The 20338-nt window shown below is 42.0% G+C and overlaps 1 protein-coding gene and 1 long non-coding RNA gene across 6 annotated transcripts in view; one reads left to right on the top strand and one right to left on the bottom strand.

Annotated features, from left to right (window-relative positions):
- The window catches only part of Kmt5b (lysine methyltransferase 5B), a 49027-nt gene that overhangs the window by 4329 nt on the left and 24360 nt on the right, over positions 1-20338 (bottom strand). For all 3 annotated transcript variants that reach the window (XM_034500732.2, XM_076914652.1, XM_076914647.1), the window contains 8 exons: positions 19817-19964; positions 16311-16379; positions 11654-11819; positions 10982-11091; positions 9361-9527; positions 9107-9126; positions 8887-9023; positions 6392-6588 (listed from right to left, as the gene is read on the bottom strand). In XM_034500732.2, coding sequence (XP_034356623.1) covers positions 6392-6588; positions 8887-9023; positions 9107-9126; positions 9361-9527; positions 10982-11091; positions 11654-11819; positions 16311-16379; positions 19817-19964 — 1014 coding nt within the window. The remainder of the gene's footprint in view (positions 1-6391; positions 6589-8886; positions 9024-9106; positions 9127-9360; positions 9528-10981; positions 11092-11653; positions 11820-16310; positions 16380-19816; positions 19965-20338) is intronic.
- Positions 1-20338, top strand: part of LOC143434789 (uncharacterized) — a 57753-nt gene that overhangs the window by 34223 nt on the left and 3192 nt on the right. The window contains exons 1-3 of one of the 3 annotated variants that reach the window (XR_013104549.1): positions 8968-9082; positions 10328-10407; positions 10747-10910. This is a non-coding gene — a long non-coding RNA (uncharacterized LOC143434789). Of the gene's footprint in view, positions 1-8967; positions 9083-10327; positions 10408-10746; positions 10985-20338 lie in introns of those variants that run through there. The other 2 variants (XR_013104548.1, XR_013104550.1) reach the window with 2 other exon arrangements.

The following is a 20338-nucleotide window of genomic DNA, read 5'->3' as shown; positions in this document are numbered from 1 at the left end:
TGTACAAGGCAGCCCTCCAGGGACAGTTTCACCAGAACAGCTTCCCTATTTTGTCTCTGTTATGGTTCAAGGGTCTCAGCATGTATCTCCCATGTCAGGGCTCACTGGTCCAGACTATTTTTTTTTACATAAAAATTTAAAGGGAAAGCAAATGAGTTACAGTTTCTATTCCCCCCTAGCCCCTGTGTGTCTTATGCACATACACCTTGGCTGGCCTGGAACTTGATAGACCAGGTTGGCCCTGAACTCTCAGCAACTCTCCTGACTGTCTCTCAAGTGCTGGGATCATCGGTGTACACTGCAATGCCCAGCTTCTCTCCTGAACCCTTAGCCACTGTTTTAAATTTTCCCAAAGTGTATTATTACTTAGCCAGTGTAGCAAGAGAGTGCTAAGATGCATTAACTGCTGGACGCTAGGAGACACATTCTCTCTAATAGTTTTGAACAGAACAGATTCTAAAGAACTCTATGTTGTGCTCTCCAATACTCATGCATCAGTAATGTATATTGTTTGCTTCACAGGATGGGAAGCTATAGCAGGTGGTTATTAACTCAAGAGCTGCAGAGCTCTACGGTGTATTCTTGATGTAACTCAGGACAACAGATCTAAACAGACAGAAAGGCTGCAGGACTCAGGTGACAGCTAAGTGCCTCTCAGGAGGCTGGGACCCAAGGACATGTTGCCCTTGCCCTGCTTGCTGTCTTAACTTTTCTCTTTACATTTGCACGATCACAGAATCTTACATCAAAGGTTTTGTTGTTGTCTTTGAGACAGGGTTTCTTTGTATATTCTTGGCTGTCCTAGAACTAGCTCTGTAAAGCAAGCTAGCCTTGAACTTAGAGATCTGCTTGCTTCTGACTCCCGAGTGCTGGGATTAAAGGCATGCACTGCCACTCCCTCCTACCCCTCCAGCTCATTAGTCAATTTTAAACTACTTAATTCTCTGAGTTCTGCAGTTAACAACAAAACAAAAATAACAAAAACAAAACAAACACAAAAAAACCCCAAACCAGCAAAAATCTCCTTTATTAAAACTAGTCAGCAGAAAAACTGTGGTAACCAAGTGATCAGCACCATCACAAAAGACCAGGGACAGCTCAGCACCGGGCCTACCCAACAGCTGGTTGGGCAGCCCTGTTCCTTCTTTCCACACAGCAAAGCAAGAAGCTAGCAGTACTTTTTATCAATAGAAATGAACAAGAATGTTTAACAAACATTCTGAAATAAACCAATAGAAGGCTTTCTACTTCAGGGACCAGCTTGCCAATAGCTGCAGGCTACCCAAACCATCAGAGTCCACAGTGATGAGAGCTGCTGAGCGGCCCAAGAATCTACATCTGTGTGGGTTGCTGCCAAGGGTATGATTTATTTCTAGAGCAGTGCAGTGCAGTCTTGAGACAGATTGACATGACCTACAACTGTGCACACTTGCACTCGTGCTCTCTTTCTCTCGTGTTAAAAAGTAGGATGTTTAGGGAATACTTTAGCAAACAGATGGCTCTAACAAACCATATAAACACATTAATGTTCAATGTTCCAGCTGCTTCCAGGTACAACCCAAGGGACTGCATTTCTCGTTTGTCATGCTTCCTTAAACATGGCTTCTTCCAGAACTATCTGTACCCAGACTTTGCAGTCTCTAGCCTTTCATTTTCCCATTTCCATCCCACTTTTGCTTTGAACCCATCCACACAATGACTGGATCCACAGCATGCTCTGTCTGCACCCCTCTGTAGCCTGAGTCCTACCCTTCTAGTGGGGAAGCCTTTGCTATATGGACCACAGCACAACAGTGTATATTCTCCAGCCCTTTTGGTTTCATTTCTATGAACTAGAGTCTGGTAACCATTTTCATCTATTGATTAAGAGTATATGATCTGTCTTCCTTCAGCTTGGCAGGCCATCAGACATCTGCTGGCCTAAGTCCTTTGTATATAATTTTCCAGGGGACAGGTACCTACCTGGGCACAGTTGTCACCACTCAGATGTTAGCAGTCCCTAAGCCTTTAGCCTTTGTCTCCTGAACCACAGGTCTAGACTCAGAAACACTGACTGAAGCTGTTCCAAGACTGATAGGCCTGCATTGTCCCCCAGAGCTCTGGCAGCTTCCCCCTCAGTTCTCTACCCTGTCAGTAGTATATACCATCTGCCCACTGCCCAAGCAAGAAGCTGATCATCCCTGATTCTTCCTTCCCTAACTGCCTCATAAAGTCACTTGCCATTCCTGCAGTTATCTACTTTTGCAGTCACCAAAACCTACCTGCACTTGCCGAGTGTCATTCTTCCAGAGGCAGAATGACTTGTCTTACTATCTCATGTCCCTCTGGAAGACAACCCTTGCAATACTCTGATGGCCTGATAATAAAGCCTGAGACCTTCAACTAAGTCCTTCTTCTATCTGTGAAGTTTCCTGATTAAAGGCCTTCCCACTTGTGAGCTTGGGCATGGTAAATCGCTCTACTGTGGACATGTTTCAACTGGCCAGTTTCATCCTTTCAGATTGGACTCTTGGTGCCAAAGGTTCTCTTTACTTAGTCCTTAATTTAATCCATTAGCTGAATTCCATTTTAAGGTGATTCTGAGTCCGACTTCTCCCAGACCCTCCCTTTCTTAGATTCTCTGTTGGTAGCAGTGCCAATTACTGACAAAGTGGTTTTTATGTTTGTGATCTGAGCACAAGTAGACTGCATTTGATGGCATACTGTTTCAGAAAGTATTACCCTTATGTGTCTGTCAAGGTATTCAGTTTATTTGAAAAGTATCATCTCACCAAAATTCCAGTGAAAAGGTTAAGTTTACTGAAAGAATGAAGCAGAAAAATGTGACTAAGACTTTCCTAGAGTGCCAGGGGTGAGTCACTAAGCAGACACTTAAAAATACTTGTAGGAGATGGGGCTTCCATGATGGTAAGTCTAGAGGAGAAAGCTGGTGGACATAATGACAAACTGTGAGTCAACCATTTCAAAGTGTATTGAGATTCAGTCAGGGCTGATATCCACAGAGGCAGGAGTGCCCTAGTTGCCCTTGCTGAGGGCACTTTCTCTCTTTTGTAATGGTCAATAAATCCCAAATGCATAACCTGGATGGTAACTTTGGTGGGGTGTACATTTCTCCTGACTGCTACCTGCTGGATACTGCACACAAGTCACATGATGCCCTAAAGTGGTTCTTAACATACCTATGAAGGAACCAAGCTCTCATGGGCTAGTGGTTCCTCAAATGCCATCTGCTGAGAAGTGGTACTTGAGCTTGGATGTGGCTCCAGACCCTGAGTTCCTGATCACTGTTATGCTACCCGAATTCTAGCTTCAGTTCCAACTCACTGTATGGCCTCTGACTGCGGTTGCTCCAAGTTGTCATTTAAACAGTAAGATAGTATGCCACTCAGTGTGCACCATAAAGAAGCATGACAAAAGAACACTAGTGTTGCCATGAGCGCTATGCTGGCAGTGCATGCGAATCAAGTTTGTACAAGGGCCATTTGTAGTTTAGAATCCAGAAAACCAGAAGCAGCATGTGAAAGTCTCCCATTTATCAGGCACAAGGACTTTTGCCTGTCACGACTGACTGGTGATGAGAAAAGGCATAGAAAGGCAGGTCGGGCAGGAAAACTAATCAGTGCAAGGTGGCACTGTCAGAGAGAAAGGGGAGCCCTGCCTTCATGCCCAGCCAGGTGCTCCTTTAGTCCACACAAACTCATTCTATTAACCATGTCTGCTGGGTCCTGTCTGTAGTGACTGATTTTGGGTGCTGCTTGAGTCTTCATGTTTCACAAGCCTTATCACTAACAGACAGACAAGCCAATAAGGCACCAAGGCCTAGAAAACCACAACCCCCCAAAGGGCACTGGAACTCAGACTGGAGGACTCATTTTGGACATGGAATGTCTTGCTGTCTATTCCTGGGTGCTAAAGCAGAAAGCCAACTTGGGCCTCCTGAGACACCATTTCTCAAGCCTTGTTTAGAGAAAGAATGTCCTCCGTGTGCCCAGGGAGCAGTGTTGCCTTGTACATCTGTCACAGCAGGCTTCTACCAGCTGCCAAACTGCAAGTGAATGCAGGGAAAGAGAAGCAAGCAGGCCAACAGCAGCCCCTGGCCATACACTAGGCATGCCTAAAGTCCTGGAAGAAAGTTTTAATGCTTGCTGAATTATGGTCTGGACATTCTAGTAAGACCTTAACTTTTAAAAACTATGCTAACGAGGTCACCACACTTGCAGGCACTGAAGTCCACCGCCGAGACTAGACAGTGGAAGGACAGCACTGACTTGTCATCTAGCCTCTACACATGTGCCAAGGACACTCTCCGTGGTCCAAACAAAAAATTTACAAAACAACTCAAGTACAGGTAAAGGACACACTATGTACCTGTCCTATACACTTCTAGATGTCATCAAAATCCTAAGGCACTATGGCACCATCTCCTGCCAGGCATGAGAGTGGTAAATGACACCCAAGCCTTGCTCTTGCTAAGCCTTGGCTTACTTAACATTCATGTTGCTGAAAGGCATTCTGATGAATAACCCAATACCTAACACAAGCATCCACTAACAAGGCTGACCTTCCTATTCTAAAATGCTGAGACTACAGCTCAAAGGCACTGTTTTTGCTTTCTGCCCTTGAGAAAAAGGAGTTCATTAGCTCGGCAGTAACTGCACTTGTCTTGGAGCTGAGACCCAAGTTTCCCAGGAAGGGCCAGAACCACCACATCTTGGTATTTCTCTAAAAACCACTGGATTTAGTAATAACTACTTCTCATGTTGTAACATACTAGCACACACAGCACCTCCAGAAACTATTCATATTAAGTATTTGAGCTAAGTAGTGTACTGAGTTTATAATGGATACACTAGTACTCTCATTCATCAGAGCCATCCTCTGAGGACAGCTTTGTGGCCATCTAGATGACAGCCCACACCTCAGTGTTGCCATGTACGTATTTAAGAAATGGGCTTCACAAGCTCCAGTGTCTTCAAGGAACCAGACTCAAGAAAACAATGTTCATTACACTGCCTTTATTAATAGAACCAACAGTCAACAGTGAATGAGAGACTACCACCTCCTCTTTGGTCACTTTGGGCCTCAGCTAAAGTGTGAATTTGAACTACACTGTTGCTTTTATACTAGAAGTTACAACTGGCCTTGGACTTCAAGTAGATTCAGATATTCACGCAGTGGCATTTACCATCATGGAGACACTTTCCCTTTTCTTCAAATATCTCTGTAAGGGAAAGGAGCACCCAAGAGTGGGTTGAACACAGCTGAAGGAAGTGGGCTGAAAGAAGATCCTGGAACAGCCAGTGCCTCAGGGGGATCCTAAGTGCTCAGTCACTGGACAATAGAGTGCTAGAAGACATACTCTGTCGGTAACCAAGGCCAAACTTTCTCACAGACGACTCTAGTAGAGACAAGTCAGACAGGAGAACCTGCTGATGTGTGGCATCACAGCCAACACAGAGGTCCAGCACTCAAGCTCCACCGTGCGGTCTTTGGCCTCTGTAGCGTTTCTTCTCTTCCTTTTCTCTTTGGTCAGCCCCCCCCCCCCCCAATTTCCATTAGATACTTTCCATTAGATACTCCACCAACATAGAACTGGAAGCCCAAAGCTTGCTTCCTTCTCCTTTCCACCTGGCTCGCTACCTTCTGTAGTAGCAATCACACACCCTACAAGAGCCACATCCAAATATTCTTGGCACGCTTCCGAGCCTAGTGAACTAGATTGATTCACCTCAAAAAATGCTAATCAAGTAGTTAAACGACGGAAGTCTTGAAGCTATAATGAACTCTGGGTCCATCCTGTTCCTAGACTGGCTGGAGATGGACATGGGTAGCCTGATGAAGCAGCCAAGCTCTTGCAGGGCCTAAAACACCATTACACATCACTAATGACTTGAAAATGTTTTTCTTGAGCATGATGGTCCCGGAACATCTGCTAAATATTTCAATGTTCAATTACCAAGTACTCAAAAATACATATAGAGGCTGGCTCTAAATTTGGAGTTGATATAAACTGCTTATGGACTAAAAGTGTGTTCTGCCAAGTGCATTTCTATCTGAAATGCCCCGAGTCTCAGTTTCTATCAATTTGCAGCTTCAAAACTACTAAGGCTGTGCTAGAGAGAAGGCTCAGCGGTTAGGAGCACTGATTGCTCTTTCAGAGGTTCTGAGTTTAATTCCCAGCAACCACATTGTGGCTCACAACCACCTGTAATGGGATCTGATCCCCTCTTCTGATGTGACTGAAGACAGCGACAGTGTACTAACAAATATAAAATAAATAAATCTTTAAAAAAAAAAAACAAAAAACAAACCCCCAGAACCTCCCTCCTGGGGCATGCTACAGGCGAGCTGAGGAGTATGACCGGCACCTTACAGCAGCTCCCTTACTTACTTGCATTGTCTTTTTCCTGAGTGGTATCTGCATCTGTGTTAGAGCTGACAGACTGACTGTCTGAGTTTTTGCTGCTGTCACCTAACTTTTTAAGCCTATTTAAGCGTTTATCTGTTTCTCTAAGTCCGTATTTGCTATTGATAACAGGAGCAGGCGCAGGCAGTCCTACTCGTGATTTAAAAGCACCAGTTCCCCGTCTGAAAGAGAAAACAGCAAAGGTCAAACATAATGGAGCAGATTACTTACAACAAGCTTGGCTGCTGAGGCTGTGTGGCCACATTAGGTCAAGGGCTGAGATAAACTGATGAGGCCTCCACCACAGTTAAAGAACCGCCAGCTTTAGAGTTCTAAGGAGAGTCAGCATGTATCTACCAAAACTCTTTTGAAAGTATACTTACAATGCCCGTCTCAATCATTCATTTTCTGCCTGTGGACCTGATCTGTAGATACACTATGTAGCCGATTCTTAAATTTACATTATTTCTTTTTAAGGAAGCAAAACTAAAATCCTACATTTACAACCATTTTGCCTAGCACTTAATTTTCTTGTACCATGTCTAACAGTAAGCATGCACTGAACACATGCTTTGAAAGCATGAATGTATTCAATGTTGTGTATGTGTGTATCTTTTTTTTGGGGGGGGGGGGGTTCAAGACAGGGTTTCTCTGTCCTGGAACTCACTCTGTAGACCAGGCTGGCCTCGAACTCAGAAATCCGCCTGCCTCTGCCTCCCAAGTACTGGGATTAAAGGTGTGCACCACCACCATCCGGCTGTATGTGTGTGTCTAAGTGTGCATGAGGACACTCTCCCAAGAGCCTACAAAAGCTAGAAGTGGCATCAGATCCTTTGGTGCTGGAGTTCTTAGAGGCTGTGAACAGCCTGACATAGGGCTAAGACTGGAACATGGGTCTTCTGAAAAGAGCAGTATGCACTCTCAGCTGCTGAGCTGTGTCTTCATCTGACTTTGATTGACTGGGTCATTTGAGCATCTTTTAGATTTACTATTTAGGTCGTAAAGAAGACCTTTAAAACCCTAAAGTTAGGAAGAAAGATACTTTCTTCCTTCCATTCTTTTTCTTTCTTCCTTCCTTCCCTTCCTTTTTGACCCAGGGTCTCTAGTTTTAGCTGTCCTGAATCTTTCTATATAGAGCAAGATGGCCTCTAAGTCACATGAGATCTGCTGGCCTCTACTTTCTGGGTGTTGGGATTAAAGAAGTGTACCACCACATTTGGCTCTAATACTTTTTTGGTAAAGATTTATTTTCTTTATAATTGTATGTGTCCTCAGAGGACGAGAGGGTGTCAGTCTCCCTGGAGTGGCATAAACAGCACAGCATGGATGTTGGGAGCTAAACTTGGGTCCTCTGAAGAGCAGCACATGCTCTTAACTTTCAAGCCCCTAGGCAGATTCTTTTCCTAATCATTTTATATTGTTTATTTAAACTGTATTTGAGAGTCTAGCTTATTTTCCCCCGGAAGCAGAGGTAGCACTCACTTCCCATGTGCACTTGGCTTGTTTTACAACTCTCTGTTCACTGTTGTTCATTCCTAAGCAATGTATCAAGTTTGATCATAACCACTTTATACTATAATAGTCTTTAATATCTGTTAAGGCAACTCTTTTTTTTTAAAAGAGATAAGGTCTCTTTTTTCTCAGGCTAGTCTCAGATGCTCTATATACCAAGAATGACCAGAACTTCTGATCCTCCTGCCTCACTTCTGAGTGCTGTAATCATAGGCACTCATGCAGCTCTGGGATCTGCCCAGGCTTCCTGTACTTTAAGCAGCTCTGTATCTACTGAACTACATCCCCAACCCTCCTCTAACCTTTGTTGTGGTCGCCATTGTTCAGTGATAAGGACCAGGCTTCTTTCATGTTTAAGAGAGAACTTGCTGTCTGGCCTACATTTACTTCAAACTTTTCCAAGTGTATCTGGCTCAGCCTCCTAAATACTGGAATTACCTGCATAAACTACCCTGCCTGGCTACCTCTAATGTTCTTTTCATTTTGTTTTTCTTCATTTGCATCAGGCATACCATTTCATATGCTTTAATGTAGTTTTGGTCAATTCCAAAAATAAAGTTTCAAACAATTTATTATTATAAAGAGTGATATCTACATGTTTACAGCAAACATCACTGTTCATTTTACTCAGATCTTATTTTTAGGGCCTGTCATCAGATTTTACCTTTCAAAATTCTTCCATTGATGTTAGTACAACTTATGTAGAAACTTATAATCACCACTGTTTTTTTCCTTTGCACACCCTCATTAAGACTATATTTACTGTTGTTTTCTCCTAAGCATGTCTGTACTGTGACCCATCAATAACAGCTGTATCACATCTGGTTCTGTTTTTCACACTACATTTGGTGCTGAGCTATAGAGCACATGCTAGCTCTACACTCACATGATGTGGGTGGATGGGCAGGGTTAATATCACACCATCATGACAGTTATATGCAGAATAGGGAGGGAGTCTGATCCTTTACCTTTCACAAGTATAACATTCGCAGAACTCATTATTTTCTCCAAAAAAACCATCTCCATAGTAACAAGAAATTTCTTCTCCAGGTTCAATATCTCTCAGAGCCTTAACACATGCTGTATCTCGACCAGTTGACACAAACTGAAATAGAAATAACTTGTCAAGAGTCTCAAACCCAAGGCAAACAAAGAATCTCTGAGGTATATGATTTCTTTTATGCTTACCTTACAGTTAGGTCTGCAATCTGAAAAATGTCCAAAAGAGAAAGTCAATTAACTGCTGATAAGATCTGAAACACGAAGTTATAGAATCTGAAAAGGCTTTCCAGACAACTTCACAGTTTAGGTCTTAAGTCACACTGGGCATATTTAATAAATCTGAAGATAATGGCCATTCCAAACTCCCCTGAGTATGGCCAGGCCACACTAGCTGTGGGCAGCCAGCCCACACAGCGTAGATGCCTCGGAAGGCAGCTTACCATGATTGATAAATGCAGCAGGACCGAGCCAGAGTTGAGCACAATTTTTCCTTGTGGAATACATGACACTGAAGTCGTTTTCTCCATGTCTAAGTAGCATGTTCTCCTCAATTTCTGAAAGTTCGGCAATACAACCCACCAGTAATTCTATTTTGTCATTTCGTTTCCTATTTAAAATATGTGATAAAAATTACTAGTAATTATAATAAGGCTTCTTTAAAAAAAAAAAAAAAAAAAAAAAAAAAGCCTTCCCACTAAATATCAGAACTGAGCAGCCCTGGCTCCACGTGCTCTGCTGACTGACCTGGAGTCCACCTGAGCACGCTCCTCCTCATTTCTTCTCTGCCTTACTCCCACAAGAGAAAGGAAGCTTCTCCAGGTAAGGCAAGGTGCTGCTTGTAACTCTCAACACCCTGCAGAGCCTGAATCAGCATCTCATGGGAGGCAGGGGCTCAACTACTTGCTGTTCTGCATTGTATTTGCAAATGGGTCCCACAGTAGTGGGATCACGAGGGTCCAGAATGTTGTCATCATCCAATAGGGTACACCACTCACTGAAAGTGTTCTGCAAGCCCAAACTAAAAGCTTAAGTTTCTTGGTAGCCACACTAAGGAAGAAGAGGTGAAATTCCTCTTAATAATGTATTTTAAGTCCACATATCCCAAATAGTACTTCTGCAGGCAGTTACTATAGAATTATGAAAGAGAAAAAGAACACAATGTGAACTCTGGTGAGAATGTATATAGCACTCTTTCACTGAGACACTATATTTCCAGGACTCCATGAAGCTGGTGGCTGCTTTATTGCAAAGTACAGCCCTTAAGCCCTAGATCTCAAGCCTGCCATCTGCAACACTGGAGCCACGAGAGACAATTAGTGGCTCAATCCAAATCTGAGTCAGAGTATTGTATATACCCATCCTAGGGCCCTACTTGGGAATAATGCTCTTCACACATTCTATTTTTAGGTGCCTGACCTCTGTAATTTTTGCTATCAAAATACTAAAGAACCATAGGAGGGACTGCCTATTTCTCCTGGGATAAAAAGGTAAGAACCAAGTATTAATAGGAAAGAGAATCACACCTTTGCTCTTATCTATGGCTTTTTAAGCCTCAAACTAAGATTTGATTTTACTTTTGAGACGGAATCTCACTGTGTAGCTTGGCTAGCTTAGAACTCACTATGCAGACCAATCTGGCCTTGAACTCACAAAGATCTGTTTGTCTCCTGAGTTCTGGGATTAAAAACAGTCATTACTACTTTTATTTAAAATGGCATGCATGCATGTTTTAAAGCAGGTTCATGTATTCAAAATTTTTCTATTTATAATACTGTCATACTGACCCTGGAAGCAGGTCATGAACCTTGGTACCCTCCTCCTTTCAGCAGGCCACCACGGAACAGCTATTTAGAATCAACATGCTGTGGCTTAGAGATGGGACCAGGTCACCCGGACTTCTGATTTCACTACTTCTTGAATCAACAGGTCAGAGCTTGGCACTGCACTGACTCTCAGGGAAAGAGCACTGGTTCACCCCGACTAGAGTTTCGTAAGTATTTCAATGACAATTACAGAACTTTAAACAGAAAGACACTGAGTTTTGACTAGTGTAATAATTACCACTCTTTTGTTGCAACTATCTTGGCTCCGTTTTGTTCTGAAGAGTATCTATTACAAGGCAATATTTCAAATCCACTGTCAGTTGCAAACATCCGCAAGTAAATAAAGACCTAAAGCAGGAAAAAAATGTGACTATTATTTATTCTGCTAGATTTTCTCACAATTATAAAAGCATACCACCATCAACAACAATGTAGACTATTGGATATTGCAGTGAAAGCCTTTCCTGTTAGTCTCAGTGTTCACACATGTAAGTACTCAATGGTTTGGCTTTGCTGCTCTAGACGTACATAAAGAACTTCACTTCAGATGAGCAGCCCGGTCACCTTCTGTATTACAGATCTTTATATTCACTGTTTTGATGAAAAACGAACTCAAAGGCTGGGGACTAGTCAAGTGGTAGAGCACTTGCCCAGTGTGGATTCAACCTCAAGCCCTGTAAGCCATAGCCACCACTGTTAGACTTAAAATCTCAGTGCTCACAAACATTTTCAAGCTTCAGCTTCCGTAGAAATCTTTACTTTTCTGAGATAGTCTCCCACTAGAGTTTGGCTAGCTAAAGAGCATTATGGAGACCCAGGCTGGCCTTGCAGAAATCTTCCAGCTTCAACCACCACAGCTAGTTCCAACGTGTCTGGACATAGGTCAGCAGCATCAATGCACTTAACTTACATGTTCCTTGAATAATTTCTCCTGCATTTTGTTTTTGTTGAGAAAATAATGCCGTGCCCATTCACCTGAAGTCAAACATTTGAAAGCTTTCTCTAAGTGTTCATCTTTCTTAAAGCGTTCAATGACTTCCTTTAGCTCTTCTTGCCTTCCTTTTATAGGCCGAAATCTGAAAGGAACCAAAATAGCAAGCTTAGTTATCTATCACAATTCTTTAAACTTTTAAAATTGATTTATTATGTACACACACACACACAATTATGTACTTGGCCTGCATGCATATATGTGCACCGCGTGTGTGCCTGGTGCCCTTGGAGTCACGAGTGGATGTCAGATCCCCTGAACTGGAGGTACAGACAGCTGTAAGTGCTAGGACTGAACCTGAGTCCTCTGCAAGAGTAGCTAGTGTGCTTAACCTTTGAGCCGGCTCTCTAGCCATCTATCACAATTCTTGAGCTACTGATTCAACTGAAGAGATTTTAAGGAAGCTGGTGTCCTACAGACTGTGTGGTTACCACAGCAAAGATTTAAAGAAAAAAACAATAATCTTGACAGTTAATCATCAATTACTACAACAATTACCTGAAAATGTCTTCCTTTTTTTCTTTTCCTCTGTATGCATGTGGTATATATGCATGTTTACATGTGTAGATGCATACATGTATGTATGTGAAGGCCAGAGGTTGATACTAGGCACATTCCTCCATCACTCTCCACTTTTTGTATTCAAGTCAGTCTTTTGCTAAACCCAGAGTTTGCTGATTTGACTAGTGCAGTGAGCCACCGCCACTCTTGAGTGTTGGGATTACAGTCAGGCTGCTATATCTATCTGGCTTTTTAAAATTTTTTTAAAATGTGAGTTCTGGGAACCAGAACACCAGTCCTCATACTGATATGGCAAATCCTTTATCTACTGAGCCATTTCCCCAGGGCACAGCTTCCTTTTTTTCTTCAAACAGCACTTTACTACTTTTGACTGATAAATTCATTAACTGTGAAATGAGAGGACTCAAAAAACTCTTTTGACTCACATATCCATTAATCATCTACTTTGAAAGGCACAAAATGAAAGGCCTAGAATAGAAAAACAATCCAAGTGGAGGTAAAAAGGGCAAGAGTTTGACGTGGACTTAAGGTAAAGGACTTAAGCGCAGGACCATGAGTTCAGAGGTACACTGACATAAACAAAATAAAGCTGTAACAAAAATGTCTCTGTGCATAGCAGAAAACCCCACACATTTCAACAGGACCTTCAAACATATCTTGACATTTCAACCACCGAACTGATGTTGGACAACTTCATCCAGAGAATAGGAGAAATGCCAAAATCTTTTTTTAAACTTATTTTTGAGTCAGTGTTTCTCTATGTGGCCCTGGCTGTCCTGGAACTTGCTCTGTGAACCAGGGTGGCCTGGAACTCAGAGGTCCACCTGCTTCTGCCTCTCAAGGACTGGGATTAAAGGCATGCACCTCTACTGCCTGGCAAAATGCCAACATCTTAATTCGTAAAATGAGACTATTACATTGGTGAAATTTATTTGAGGCAGAATTTTAAAGGGTTTAGTTGTAAAATCGGCCATAATGACTGCAGACTATGTTAACATGTAGCTGGCACAGCCAGGTTGCAAGTAAGCTCTGTGAGCCTTCCCTCTGGAGGTACACTTAGCAAAGCCTGAGCTTCTAGGAGAGATATGGGTCTTAACTTAAGAATTTCTTTGTGCCAGGCAGTGGTGGTGCACCCTTTAATCCCAGCACTCTGGGAGGCAGAGGCAAGTGGATCTCTGAGTTTTAGACCAGCCTGATCTACAGAGTGAGTTTCAGGACAGCCAAGACTATAGAGAGAAACTCTGTTTCACAAGAAGCAAGCAAACAAAACAAAACAAAAATAATTTCTTTGTATGTCAATTTCATTTGGTTAATTTTCTCAAATAGGGGTTTTCTGTTAAAAAACAAACAAACAAATAACCAACCAACCATCCAACAGGAAAAGAAATTAGAAATTTACATTCAAATAAAACCCATGAAAAATATCAGTGGTTCAAGAGAAAAAAATATTTGAACTATGCACTTAGTATCTAAAGTGGTGACCTTATGTCTGACAACACTAAGATAAGACAGCACAGACTCCAACCAAGCTCAGCATGCAGCAGAACACACTCATGTGTGAACTTTTTTTTTTTTTGGAGACAGGATCTCATCTAACCCAGGCCAGTTGCTTGCCTTGATCACCCAATATAGATGAGGATGACCTTGAACATCAAATCAACATTCTTCTACCTCTCAAGTGCTGGCATTATATGTGTATTACCAGGCATAGCTTCCATTAACATTTTATAAGAGTTTAAACTAAGATTTCACCAAGTCTTAGTTCTTAAGTTGTCTATGTACAGCAGCATATAAGAAGCTATAATCAGAAATACCAGAGGAAAAAGATCATCATTGTTCTGGTTTGTTTTTTATTTTGTTTTGTTTTTTTAAGACAAGGGCTCTCTCTGCCCTGGCTGTCCAGGAGCTCACTGTTTACACAGTGGGATGGCAGTGGGGTGTAGGTCCAGGTAGAATAAATATATGGCTAATCTGCAAGGTTCTCAGCTCCACCCTCAGCATCACGAAAAATGAAACTCACTCAAAGATATAGAAAGATAAGCTAGACACGACTGAAATGAAGACAGGTACACACATACACTGAGAGTCACTGAGTGTGTTTGTATGTGTAGAGGTCAGAGGACAACTTTCTCCTTCCATCATGCGGATTTCAGGAGTCAAATTCAGGCTGTCAAGTGCCTACCTATCAAGGCATCTCACTTGACTGAGGTACGCATTTTAACAGGGTTTGTGTGTCCTTTACTTTCTGAAACATGTTCATTCCAATCTCAAATGTCTTCCAAGTACCCTAGTTTTCACTGTTCACAATGTCAAACTACTTAAAAGCTAAAAGCAACATAAAATAACTCTACTGATACTACTTTCCCTGGGGTATGCCTCTCCTGAGATGACCTTTTTTTCTCACTTTCTAACTAGTACTGCCTCGTGAACAAAACCACAAAATTATCCTTTGTTATCACCTAGCAAGCAAGAATGTTTGCCCCACTTAAAATGTAATATGCACTTTCCAAAGTGTGAAATTGTACTGTCACAGCTAGCTGCCGTAAGAATGAAAGACAATGTACGGTGGTCCTCTCACATGCCTTTAGTCCCAGCACTCTGGAGGCAGAAGCAGGCCAGTCTCTGAGTTTGAGGCCAGCTGCTTTACAGTGAGTTCCAGGACAGTCTGGGCTACATAGAAAGGCTTTGTCTTGAAAGGTGAGGAAAAAACCAAAAGGCAAAGGAGACAGTACTTTAGTGACCCTTCAGATACATATTAGTATCACCTGGCCAATACTGTGGGACATAAAAATTATGCAAGGACGCAAAACTGTTAACAAATATTAAGGACAAAGCAAAAGCCACTGAGGACCTTAGAAGCAAGAAAATAACTCCCTATTACATTTTCCTCCCTCTATTATGTGTCCTTGGCTGACCTGATACTCACTATGTAGCCCAGGCTAGTCTCAAACTCAGAAATACACCTGCATCTGCCAACTGAGCACAGATCTGAAAAGGAACCTGCACTTGAGTTACTTTATCTAGTGGGGAAAGAAGGGCACAGTCTCAAAGGTCAGAGGACAATTTGTGGGAGTTAGCAATCTTCCCTAGCATGTGGTCCCAGGGATTAAACCCAGGCTCACAAGGTTTGGTGGCAAGAACCTGCTGGGACTCTAGGCTATGCAGCTTTAATGCTGTTAATTCACACGGTGTAAGGAATGAATACAAAAGTGGATGCTGCAGTTTATGTTAGGAGAGAGCAAGCTGGCCAGACCAGGGAGCAAGAGAAAGGTATTTGTCATCTCCAAATGGATATGCTTATTCTTTTTAATTACAAAATATGCTACTTAAACACAGATCTTTCTTTCCCAGACCTTGGTGGCTACTGCACAAAATAAAACATGTAATTTGCAATGAGCTATTATTAAAAGGGACAGGAAACAGACATATATTCACTCTCACAGGCCTGTTCCCACTCTCCAAGACTGACCGCGCAGCATTCTTACTATTGCACTTTTCTGTCTTCCAAACACAAGAGACCACTGTGGCAAGAACAACAGTGCACATCTGTATTAGCGGAACTGCTTACCCTCACTGGCATACCCCAGGCCACAGGGAGAGACAAGAGAGGAAAGGCAGGAGAGAGGAAGAGATAGAAAATGCTCAAACAGCTGCAAAACACAGTTGCAAAAGGCTCCTGGACCAGGCTGACCTCGAACTCACAGAGATCTCCCTGACTCGGCCCCCAACAAGATTATACAATTTAAAAGGATTACTAAATGCTTTAGAGTCCCATTTTGAGGGCTGGAGAGATGGCTCAATGGGTAAGAGCACTGGCTGCTCTTCCAGACAACCCGTGTTCAAATCCCAGCACCCACAAGGCAGCTCACAATTGTCTGTAACTCCAGTTCCAGGGGATCCAACACCCTAACACAAACATACATACAAACAAAACACAAATGTACGTGAAATATAAATAAATAAATAATTTTAAAACAAGTCTTATTTCAATGAAATGGTCTCAGGACAGAACCACAGGCTTGTGCCTTGCTTGTTTGAAATGCATACTACCTACCTCACAGGATTGTTGTGAGAAAAACTGTCAGCTTTTGAAATATGTCTCGAGCTCCTCGAAGGAAAGGCGCTATACAAATACAAAACAAACAATAGTAAAGACTACTTGTACAGTTGGCATCTGTCATCTCTAGACAATCACTGCTGCACAAATCTTTAAACACAAATCTTTAAAACTTTATGAATATAGAGGGATATTCCACAGATAGCAATCCCAGGTTGTTAAAAATCTCTTCTTCCCACAATATAAATTTACCACAAATTCACAAAATTTCTTTATGAATTCTAGTCAAGCATCAAATTCTGAAATGATACAAAGTAATTTTAAATGCATATTCAGGAGATAATATACATAAGCAAACACATAGCAGAAGAAAAAACCCTATGCAGCTATAATGATGGGAGGCTAAGCCTGTCAAGGCAACTTCAGACTGGAAAAATCAAACAAAGTTTTAAAGGAAAAGTCCCCAGACAATAATTCTTGCTTCATAAATAACACTTCTTTTGACCTACACCTGCCCTTTTTTTTTGTTTTCATTTTTGTTTTGGAGACAAGGTTTCTCTATGTAGTCTTGGATGACCTGGAATTCAATGTGTAACCATGCTGGACTCAAACTTAAGAGATCAATCCACTTGCCTCTGCCTCAGCCTCTTAAATGCTGGAATTCAAGGCATGGGCCACCACACTTGGCTGCCTGTCTCATAGTATAAACTATCTGAGTCATGCTGCTTAGATGAGGGGGCTACTAAAGCCACCCATCCATCCCATCTTTACACACTTGCTTGTCCAACTCTCCCGTTCTTCCTATCCTGAGACAAGGTTTCTTTATTACATAGACCAGACTGTCCTGGAACTCACTTGGTACACCCAACTGGCCTGCTTCTGCCTCCTAAGTGCTGGGATTAAAGGATTAGGCCACTGCCTGGCCCCAACTCCCCTTTTAAAAATCAGAGGTATTGAGGCTGAAAAGATGGCTCAGTGATTAAAAGCATTAACTTTTCTTCCAAAGGACCTGGGTTCAATTCCCAACTCCCACATGATAGCCCACAACTGTCTGTAACTCCTTTTCCAGGGGATTCTACACCCTCACACAGACATACATACAATCCAAACACCAATGTACATAAAATAAAAATGAAATAAAAGTCATATAAAAATCAGAGGTACTGTCTACAACTCTAGTCTCCTGCTATAAAGAAAAATTTAAGTTTCACAGCTGACAGGAAACAATTTTAAAAACTCTAGCAAATATAAACTTGTATTTTCTGTTTACTCAGCTCGCATAATTTAGCTCTGCCTCAATGGTGGGTAAATGCTGGGGAACTAAGACCAAAATATCAGCACTGTGCCAAGTGTAGGGCTGCACACCTTTAATATGGCACTCAGGAGACCAAGGCAGGAGAACTCTGTATGATGTCAACTTTGACTACACAGTAAGACCCTGCCTCAAAACCAAAACCAACAAATAACAAGTCAAAGTGTAAGCATTCAAAACAGAACTACCTTTGTAAGTTCTCAAATCATACAACTACTACTGCTTTCAAACACAGTCCTGAAAGCATGCAGAGAGATGGAAAGAGAAGGCAAAAGGTAGAAGACAAGCAGAGCTGAGATTGTAGGCCAGTGGTAGAGTCTTGCTTAACAGGTATGAGGCCCTGGTCTGTCCCCAAAACTACAGGCACACAGAGGGAGAGAGACAAAGAGACAAGATTGTGTATTCCTAAACAGAGCTTGCAGGGAGCTGCTGAAACGCCTGTGAAGAAGTCTTCAACTGCCTTGGAGCAGACACTGAAGAGTCTGGGGCTATGCTATTGGGAGCAGACTAGTCCTGCCCACTCCCTCAGGCTGGTTCAATTGAGTGGACTAAATGCTGCACTGAAAAACACTAATTTAGGTGTTCCAGCTTCTGTGGGAACAGAATACAGTTAACTTAGGAGTTCTCCCATACAAAAAGGTCACAATTATCAATAACTGACAATACTGAGATTTTTCTCCCTCTCTTCCATTTTCTCTCCCTCACTCCAATCCCCTCATGATGGGTGAACACCTCACTGAGTCACACCCTTAGCCCTCTGAACATCACTTTGTGTCCACATTGTTTTAATTGAGCCTCAGGAAACTTGGGTTTATACTAAACTACACTAAATACAGATCAGGGGCTTGTTAGAAACGCAGAATCCCAGTTTCCATCCATAGGCTAAGAAGTACCAGTGTCCTGAGAAGAAACCACAATACTTTCTACTACAGAGCCATTGATAGGTATAACCAACCCTTCATTCTCTGGAATAGAGCCTGGGGTTCAAAATAAATATTCTTCCATAAGCAACTAAAACTTTTGTTCTGACTCTAATGGAATAACTTTCTAAAATGTTTCATTTGCCTCTGTATCTTAACATATAAGATATAATCAACATAAGACAACTTAAGTAATCCACTTATTTAAAAAAAAAAAAAAAAAAAAGAACCAAGAGAGGCAAAGATACAGAGGGTGACTGAAATCCTATCAGGATCATCTTCCAGGAGAACGAGCATCAATTTCCTTGAATGGAAGAAGAGGAACTGGCCTTAAAGCAGTGTAATAAGGTGGTAGGTAGGCTGGGACAGGGTGCAGTCTAGCTGACAGCCTCAGCTTAATTCCAGTGTGTATAACTTTAGTTCAGTGAATGACTCAGAGACAGGAAAATGACACAGAGACAGAAAACATTTAATTCTAGAGACTTTTTTTTTTTTTTTTTACTGCCATTCTTTCCATGCCCTGTTTTACTTCCAGAAAGGGGAAAATCTGAAAGGGGAAAGGGTATGCAAGGCTCCCTCCAGTTCCTGTCTCCCCTGACAATCAGAGCTTATTAACCCTGGTTTTCCAGTTCTTCCTGGATGATGATGATGGACATAGGGCTACCAGAAGCCTCGTATGATGGAGATGAGAAGGAGTGGGTCCAGAGTGCATGTCCACTCGAAATTGTTAGTGGAACCACTTTCACCAGATCCAACACCCTTTGCCACACACAAAAAATTGTAAGATGATCTTAATATCTTTCCCAAAAGAAAAGTGGTTCTTAAGAGGACAAGAGTCAGAGACCTCAGACTTGAGTCTAAGAACCAGAGCAAGCATGGTAGTACACGTTTTCAGTCCCAGCATTCAGAAGGTAAGGCTTGGCACAGTCCCAAGACTGTTGAAGTAGTTCTGACTGACAGAGCATTTAGACTATAAACAGATTCCTATCTGCATATGGAATATGCAAATATTAACTGCTGAGTTGCAAAGGTTACACAAGGCAAAAATACCAGTGGTCATTATTTATAACAATAAGAAGCCATGGGAAAGATCCCCCAGTACAAAATGGAAAGGTCGATCTCCTTTCCAGATTCTGCCTGCTTCTCTTGGCTCACAGAAAGTTGTTCTGTATCAAAGAACATTACTATTCATTTATAATTCAGAGTCATCACCTGTTTTCATAAGTTGGACATCATGATTGGTTCTATGCAGGAGAAAGAATCAAAATTACCTAGTGTTCATTTTGTGTGTCTGAAAACCTAAATAGGGATCAAGAACCAAACTGGTTGCTAAGTCATCGTTCTCACAGAGCTCCTTGGCGGACATTCCAGAGGACGGCACATAGCGACTCTGCCCTTCAAATCCTGAGTTACCATGACCTGTGAAAAGCAAAAGAAAGAAATATAACTTGGTGAAACAACTCAATCTCCTTAAAAATCCCACTGCATCCAAACTGGCATCATCAGCTGGAGTTACATCAATCTCTAGTAGTGATTAGAAGTTAATATTCCTTATGCTAGACAGAAAGAAAACCAGATGCAGTAAATCCAACCAGTAGGAGAATGTGGGCAGCTGACAATATTATCAGGTTTCCAGGGAGTGGGGAGCTTACTTAAATCTCCAATCCATAGACAGTGGAGACAGCACATTACAGCCATTACAGACAGGGCTGGGGAGAAGAAAACAATAGGGATGCAGACAGTAATCAAGAAATGCCATAAATATGGATCCCTAGAACCAAAGGGTCTCAAGG

Source organism: Arvicanthis niloticus, chromosome 1 (genome assembly GCF_011762505.2).
Source record: "Arvicanthis niloticus isolate mArvNil1 chromosome 1, mArvNil1.pat.X, whole genome shotgun sequence".
NCBI lineage: Eukaryota > Metazoa > Chordata > Mammalia > Rodentia > Muridae > Arvicanthis > Arvicanthis niloticus.
This window is presented reverse-complemented; position numbering and strand designations above follow the sequence as displayed.